General features: G+C 43.1%; 1 protein-coding gene across 1 annotated transcript in view; it reads right to left on the reverse strand.

The window, feature by feature from the left end:
- The window catches only part of LOC309364916 (vomeronasal type-2 receptor 26-like), a 28,903-nt gene extending 27,788 nt beyond the window's left edge, over positions 1-1,115 (reverse strand). Inside the window, exon 1 of the mRNA XM_081902926.1 lies at positions 652-1,115. Within this exon, the coding sequence (XP_081759052.1) occupies positions 652-960 (309 nt within the window). The 5' untranslated portion in view covers positions 961-1,115. The remainder of the gene's footprint in view (positions 1-651) is intronic.
- Between the last annotated feature and the right edge of the window lie 7,075 nt (positions 1,116-8,190).

Raw genomic sequence — 8,190 nt, forward strand, 5'->3', positions numbered from 1 at the left:
TGGGGATGTTCTGCGATTAAGAAGTTTTAGGGCAGTACTCAACCAGTGACTAGTGGTGTGGGAATCTGCCCCATTTTCCCTATACTGTTTTCCAGTTTTAAAATTCCCACCCATTTCACAAAGCTGTTTGCTCTTTGAGAGGAAACATTCATTTACCATATAGGCCAGGGGTTCCCAAAGTGATGCTCTCCAGATGATATTCACCTCCAACTCCCATGAGCCAATATTCACCCCTTAGACTGCTCTGATGGTGACTCTCTTTGTGAAACCCTTCTTCACCCAGCAGGACAAATCCTTCAACATAAGAAGAGCCTCCTGGATCAGGCCAACGGCCCATCTATCCCAGCATCCTGTTCAGACAGTGGCCAGCCAGGTGATTGTAGGAAACCAGCAAGCACAGCATGAGCACAAATGCACTCTGCCCTCATCTGATTCCCAGCAACTCAGCACCCTGAAGCATTGGTGCCTCCAACTAGGGATGTAGATCACAGTCATCATGCCTAGCAGCCATTAATAGCCCTTGCTTTCATGAATTGGTTTAATCCTCTCTTAAAACCTTCACTGCCTCCACTGGGAGTGAGTTTCATAGTTTGTTTCCTGTTAAGGGAGGTTGCTGTTCTCTATATGTTGTCTAGTCTAGTGTGTTCATACCTGGGGGATTTTGTAGGTTCCCAGCATAGTTGAAATCTGGAGTGAGGTGTCAGAGTCGACCCCTTCAATGAAAACCAAGGGCTTCTTCTCTCTTCCGCAGTGGTAGTTTGGGACATTGGCCCTCCCAGGAGAGAGCAGATCTAGCGTGGCGTCATAGGTCATCCTTGCATTGAAATAATTGTCATAGATGTCATAGCCCAGGGTGATGTTGGGTAAGATCCCGGGGTCCTGATTAATCTCATGGATGGCAATCATGAAGGACAGGCGATACCAGTATGGTACCAAATCTGCTGCCCTGCAACAAAACATGAAGCCTAATGTCAGTCTCCGTTCAGTGAAAAGTGTCAAGTCCCTGCTTTCTTAACCCTATAAGAAATTGCAGCCACAAGAATGAAGGAAAACAGAACATCCACATCGCATAATCAGCCATCTGTGAGTTTGTTGGAAGGTGAACGGCTGCTTGCCAGTTAAAGAAAGATAGAAGCATATTTGAGCACTTGAGCGCTGGAAGCAGGGAGTGAATACAACTCTCAAATATATTGAGCAAGGGTTTGTAAAAGTGTGAGGCACTAGTTCAAGGGGAGTGGTAGGTTTTAAAGAGTTTGTTTCTTTATTTTTTAAAAAAAGAAGAGGAGATGTAATATAGAGATCTTTACCAGTCATATAATTCCTGCTTCTCGTTGTTATTGTTATCCTATTTAGTACCTACCTTTCACCCTAAGGTCCCAGGGCAGGTGAACTATACTGGCTGCCAGCTGATTTCGAGACTCAATTCAACGTGATTGTATGTTAACTTGATAGATAGATTGTGACAATTTAATAGCTATAGTCCTGCTCCTTTCAGAGGAGTGCAGATCAGGCCATCTTCACATTTCCCAAGTCAAGAAGTTGGGATGCAGATGATCTCTGTATCTTCATGATTCACCATCAATTTGTTTGTGTGTTTTTTTCAGTGGAAAAAAGTAAGGAGGGAAGCAGTGCACATACATTTTGTGTCTTCACTGGACAAGTTCTAGAAAGCAGGACTTGTCCCTGGCATATAAGCATTAGAGGCCTGGGCAGTCACAGCTAAGCACAACCGTATTCAAGAATATGCTATGTATATATGCCTTCCCATTAATCACAATTTTGTCTGCTGTGCAGAAATTGCATGGGGGAAATGCAGCGTACCTTATACTGTAAATGAAAGGGGTGGCGAGGAAATGGTGTCCAATATGCAGAATTCGTAATGTAGATATGACCCCGCTTATGAGGTGGTCTCCTGGCTCGTAATAATTCATTGCATCTGGAATGTCCCTTCTCAAGTTCAATGGGCATTTTGCTTTCCGCATCCTAGAAGCTGCACAGGGAAGCAGCAGCAGCAGCAGCAGCAACAGCATGAATAAGAGCATCACTCTGAGTCTGCCTCCTGTCATTACATCTGTTGTCACTGCTCTCAACTTAGCAAGAAGCGAATTAGATGAAGCCCAAAGTCTCCAACAAGACCGAAGCCCCAGAGAAAATGTGAGGAAAGGGAGGATATGACGCTTTCACACTGGCAGAATCCCTGCCTGCCTGGAAGATAAATCAAAGCCCTCGATGGCACAAGAGGTCTTTAAATATGCAGCAGGCATATTTCAAGCTCTGATTTCTGAAATATCTGTTCTTTGTGTCAAAAGTGGGTACATTGCTTGAGTTTTGCCAAGGAATAAATCACTATGATTATGATAATTATGCAGGGAATATACATCTCTGGAATCACTGTGGAGCTTGAGCAGCAGCTGCAGAGCTGGAAGAAAACATCACAATCTGTTTTCTGGTGCTCTAGAGGGTAGGACTTGAATCAATGGTTTCAAGTTAAAAGAAAGGAGACTCTAACTAAACTTCAGGAAAAAGTTTCTGACAACAAGAGCTGTTTGAATAGTCCCGCTTGGAAGGTTGTGGACTTTCCTTCCTTGGAGGTTTTTACTCAGAGTTTGGATGACCATCTGTCATGAAGGCTTGGTTGAGATTCCTGCATGACTGACGTTTTGGAATGTTCATTGACAGCACTTAGAACGTTCCTTGACAGCTAGCAAAAGAAGAGAAATACATTGTTTCTACTGTCTCCGGCTGCTTCTAAAAAGGAGTAAAAAGTAACTGAAAACTGAAACTAACTTTGGATTGTATGAGTTGCGTTTAAAGGGGACATTGTTGACTATTATAAATAGAAACTGTTTCCCCCTAGTGGAAGTCTCTGAAATTGGTTGCTTTATAAGAGCTGGGCTAGGGGAATTTCCAGCTGCAAGATAAAAAATTCGGAGACTCTGGGATTGACCTTGAATCTCTTAAGTGTTATGGCAAATGGAAAGGAAAAAACAGACGAAATGTCAACAGAAGAGGCCTTAGTGGTCGCATTAGTGAAAATAAACAATTCGCTGGAACAGCTTCACAAGAAAAGAGACGTGATAAATGTGAAAGTGGACGCTGCAAATATTAAAATCGACTTAATTGTAGAAATTAAGGGACGCAGGTGGCGCTGTGGGTTAAAGCCTCAGCGCCTAGGACTTGCCGATCGAAAGGTCGGCGGTTCGAATCCCTGTGGCGGGGTGCGCTCCCGCTGCTTGGTCCCAGCGCCTGCCAACCTAGCAGTTCGAAAGCACCTCCGGGTGCAAGTAGATAAATAGGGACCGCTTACCAGCGGGAAGGTAAACGGCGTTTCCGTGTGCGGCTCTGGCTCGCCAGAGCAGCGATGTCACGCTGGCCACGTGACCCGGAAGTGTCTCTGGACAGCGCTGGCCCCTGGCCTCTTAAGTGAGATGGGCGCACAACCCCAGAGTCTGTCAAGACTGGCCCGTACGGGCAGGGGTACCTTTACCTTTACCTAATTGTAGAAAGTTTAAATAATCTGGGACAAAAGGTGAACACCAACACAGAAACCATCCAGAAATTGATACAGGAATCTACTTTGATACGGCAAACTGCGGATGAAGTCAGGGAGAAAACCCTTGCTGCTGAATGTAAAGCAATACAACTGGAGAGTGAGAGAGTCCCATCCATTCAAAGGCAACTCGATGAGCATAAGCTGACATTTGTTATGAAGGAATTTAAAGAAAAACAGACGAATTTGAGGACCAGAGCCCTACCTGAATTGGGAAAGGAAAGCTTGACAGAGTTTCAGGAGGAGACAGGACTAACATCGGTTGAGAAAGAGAGGTATTTGGGGGTCAGTATGACCGCCAAAAATGTGAATTTATTTAAGGGTAACTGTGAAGGACGTTGGATTGAAGAGAAGGGGGATTGGGAAATATGGACAAATCTGAAGTTGTTATTGTGGGGCCGAGTTGTTGTGGTGGGGATGAGGGTTGCTGTGTTGCCGGGGATATTGCTTTTGTTTCAAACAGTGCAAGTTTTGGATGGGATGGATTGTTTCAGGAGGTTGCAGAGGGATGTTTCTGGATTTGTTTGGCAGGGCAGGAAGCCTCGAGTAAAATTTAAGATATTGACGGATGCCAAAGAAGGAGGTGGACCTGCCCTGCCAGACCCCCAAAGTTTGTTGTGAATCATCTGCTTTTTGCTGGCTGAGAGAATGGCTGCTTCTTGAAAGCACTGAAGTGTTGGATAATGGCAGATGAAGTTGATGGACTATATGGAATTGGCGGGAAAGACTGGCAAGATCCGAGACCAGGGAGAAGAGTCAGTGGAAGAAGACTGGGAAAAGTTTAAAGACTATTTATAGAAATATTGTAAAATTAATGAATGTTCGAAGCATGTTGGAATGAAGTTATATGGCTTTAGTAGAAATGTTATAAGGAATTAAGTATAAATAGATTAATAGAGTATTAAAGGAAAAATAAGGTTAAAATGTGTTAAGATAATTATAGGATAGAAAACAGGGGAAGATGGAAAGGAATTGCTGAAATAATTAATAGAAGTGGAATACAAAAAGGGAGGTGTGAGGAGACCGTGGAAATATGTGAAAGAAAGATAAGATATTGAATTTTTTTTCTTTCCCCCCCTTCTTTCTTTTTTGATGTGTTTTTAAATTGTTTTTGTTTTGTCTTGCTAATTTTTATGTAGTGTTTTTGTATTGTAATGTAGTGTTTTTTCTTTGTTTTTTTGTAAGTGTTTAAATTGTTGTAAAATTTATAAATATTTTTTTTTTAAAAAAAAAGATAAAAAAAACAATGCCCAACCTGAAGAATTTGGAGCAAATGATTCAGCAGAGGAAACACAGCCCAGAATAACTAAGGAGATAGTACAAGAATACTTGGCTAGTCTAGATGTATTCAAGTCTCCAGGGCCAGATGAACTGCATCCAAGAGTATTAAAAGAACTGGCAGATGTGATCTCAGAACCACTGGCAGTCATCTTTGAGAATTCCTGGAGAACAGGCGAAGTCCCGGCAGACTGGAGGAGGGCAAATGTTGTCCCTATTTTCAAAAAGGGGAAAAGAGAGGACCCAAATAATTACCGCCCAGTCAGTCTGACATCAATACCAGGGAAGATTCTGGAACAGATCATTAAGCAAACAGTCTGTGAGCACCTAGAAAGGAATGCTGGGATCACCAATAGTCAGCATGGATTTCTGAAAAATAAGTCATGTCAGACTAACCTGATCTCGTTTTTTGACAGAATTACAAGCCTGATGTTGGTTTAGAAATTAAGTGGTTTTCAGCTGTAATGATTAAGTAAAAAGAAAAGAAAGGTTGAAAATTAAATGAAAACTAAGGGTGAGGATTTGCTGAATTAATAATTAGAACTGGAATACAAAAAGGGGAGGTATGAGGAGGTCTGGGAAGCAAGTTATAAGAAAATAAGTGAATGAAATTTTACTTGTTTTTAAATTGTTTTTAGTTTTGTATTTTTCTATATTTGTTACTTTTTGCGTTTGTGTTTTGTTTTTATTATTGTTTTTTTGTATAACCTTTGAAATTTTAATAAATATCTTTAAAAAAAAGAATTACAAGCCTGGTAGATGAAGGGAATGCAGTGGATGTAGCCTACCTTGATTTCAGCAAGGCATTCGACAAGGTGCCCCACGATATTCTTGTAAAGAAGCTGGTAAAATGCGGTCTTGACTATGCTACCACTCAGTGGATTTGTAACTGGCTGACTGACCGAACCCAAAGGGTGCTCATCAATGGTTCCTCTTCATCCTGGAGAAGAGTGACTAGTGGGGTGCCACAGGGTTCTGTCTTGGGCCCGGTCTTATTCAACATCTTTATCAACAACCTGGATGATGGACTCAAGGGCATCCTGATCAAATTTGCAGATGACACCAAACTGGGAGGGGTGGCTAACACCCCAGAGGACAGGATCACACTTCAAAACGACCTTGACAGATTAGAGAACTGGGCCAAAACAAACAAGATGAAATTTAACAGGGAGAAATGTAAAGTATTGCACTTGGGCAAAAAAAATGAGAGGCACAAATACAAGATGGGTGACACCTGGCTTGAGAGCAGTACATGTGAAAAGGATCTAGGAGTCTTGGTTGACCACAAACTTGACATGAGCCAACAGTATGACGTGGCAGCTAAAAAAGCCAATGCTATTCCGGGCTGCATCAATAGGAGTATAGAATCTAGATCAAGGGAAGTAATAGTGCCACTGTATTCTGCTCTGGTCAGACCTCACCTGGAGTACTGTGTCCAGTTCTGGGCACCACAGTTCAAGAAGGACACTGACAAACTGGAACGTGTCCAGAGGAGGGTATGTTTAGCCTGGAGAAGAGGAGGTTAAGGGGTGATATAATAGCCATGTTCAAATATATAAAAGGATGTCATATAGAGGAGGGAGAAAGGTTGTTTTCTGCTGCTCCAGAGAAGCGGACACGGAGCAATGGATCCAAACTACAAGAAAGAAGATTCCACCTAAACATTAGGAAGAACTTCCTGACAGTAAGAGCTGTTCAACAGTGGAATTTGCTGCCAAGGAGTGTGGTGGAGTCTCCTTCTTTGGAGGTCTTTAAGCAGAGGCTTGACAACCATACGTCAGGAGTGCTCTGGTGGTGTTTCCTGCTTGGCAGGGGGTTGGACTCGATGGCCCTTGTGGTCTATTCCAACTCTATGATTCTATGAATCAGATGGCATCTTTACTTTTTGTCGTCAGATGCTCCTTTGTATTCAGATCAGGCCTGAGTAAAATAATGTAGCACTTGGCCATGAAGATGCAGCCCAGGAGCCCAGCACTGGAGGCCAACATAGAGAAGACCTGCACGGCTACCATGAAGGAGAGTCCACAACCTCCGAGGGAGACGGTTCCTCTGTCAAACAGCTCTTAGCGTCAGAAAGTTCTTGGCAATGCAAGACAAATCAGTCCACTCATGTGCAATCAAATCATGAAACAGCATGTTTTTAACGTGGACTGATGTAACATTCAGCAGTAGCAGCACCAGAGCAGATGTCTTTGTAGATCTGCTACTAGTAACCTCTGGTGGTGTGAGAGGGCTGGAACAAGGAAGAGAGACCAAACACCTAGGCCTCCACCCCTGATGGTGGCCAGCCCCCTCCCCACTCCAGCAATGCTTTCCCCAATGCTTATCACCACGAGAATAGGGGCAGCATCTTGACCACGCCCTGCTACCTGCCTACCTAGAATCATTAAAGCATTTCCATTCACCCCGTTTACAGTTGGGGGATTAGGCCACAGAAAACTAAGCTAAGGCACATTATTAGACATGCCCCACACTGTCGGAAGAAGATGTTAGATCCCCTAGCTACTTTCCTACCACTGCCTCTCACTCAAACTGTCGGAAGAAGATGTTAGTTCCTCTAGCTGCTTTCCTCCCACTGACTCTCATTCAGAGGGGAAACTCCACCAAACCTAATTTCCCTTTCAACCAGCCTCTCACCCTGGTTGAGGGTCACAAGCCTGCCTCATGCAGTTCCAGGCCTGCAAGTCTGCAGCCTGTCTGGTAGCTGCCACAACCGCAGCCGCACGCAGCCATAGCTTGGAGCAGGACTCTGAGAGGAGGTGCCATTCCCTCCCCAACCCCAACACAGAGGCTCTAGGACGGAACCTATTTCTTGGTCTGCTCAGCTGATGGAAGAGCCCATTCTGAAAGACCTGAAGTATATTGGGGAAATGATATACCAATGGCCCTTAACTCCAGTAAAATTGGCAAAAGATAAAGATGCCCTATATTGGGGGCCCAAGTTGTTTCAGCGTTTTAAGCACTAACGTGAACAATGAAATCTGAGCTTCCAGTGACAATGTTGCTGGACTCCAAAGCTGTGGACCTCGTCCACCCAGAGGAGCGCAGCCCCTTTTAGCTCAGACCATCTTCCCACTCAAGAACATGGAAGATAGAACATCTCTAAGTTTTCAGAATTCGTCTTCAATTTCCTTTAGGAACAGATTATTTTGCGGATATTTTGCAGCCCCTTTTGTTTATTTTTTATAAAATATTTATTAACATTTTATAATAAAAAAACACAAACATAAAGAAATAACAAAATACAAAAATACAAAACTAAAAACAATTAAAAAACACATAAAATTCCATTCACTTATTTTCTTATAACTTATTTCCCAGACCTCCTCATACCTCCCCTTTTTGTATTCCAATTCAAGTTA

This window comes from Podarcis melisellensis (genome assembly GCF_964234715.1).
Source record: "Podarcis melisellensis genome assembly, chromosome: 2".
In the NCBI taxonomy this organism is placed as follows: Eukaryota; Metazoa; Chordata; class Lepidosauria; order Squamata; family Lacertidae; genus Podarcis; species Podarcis melisellensis.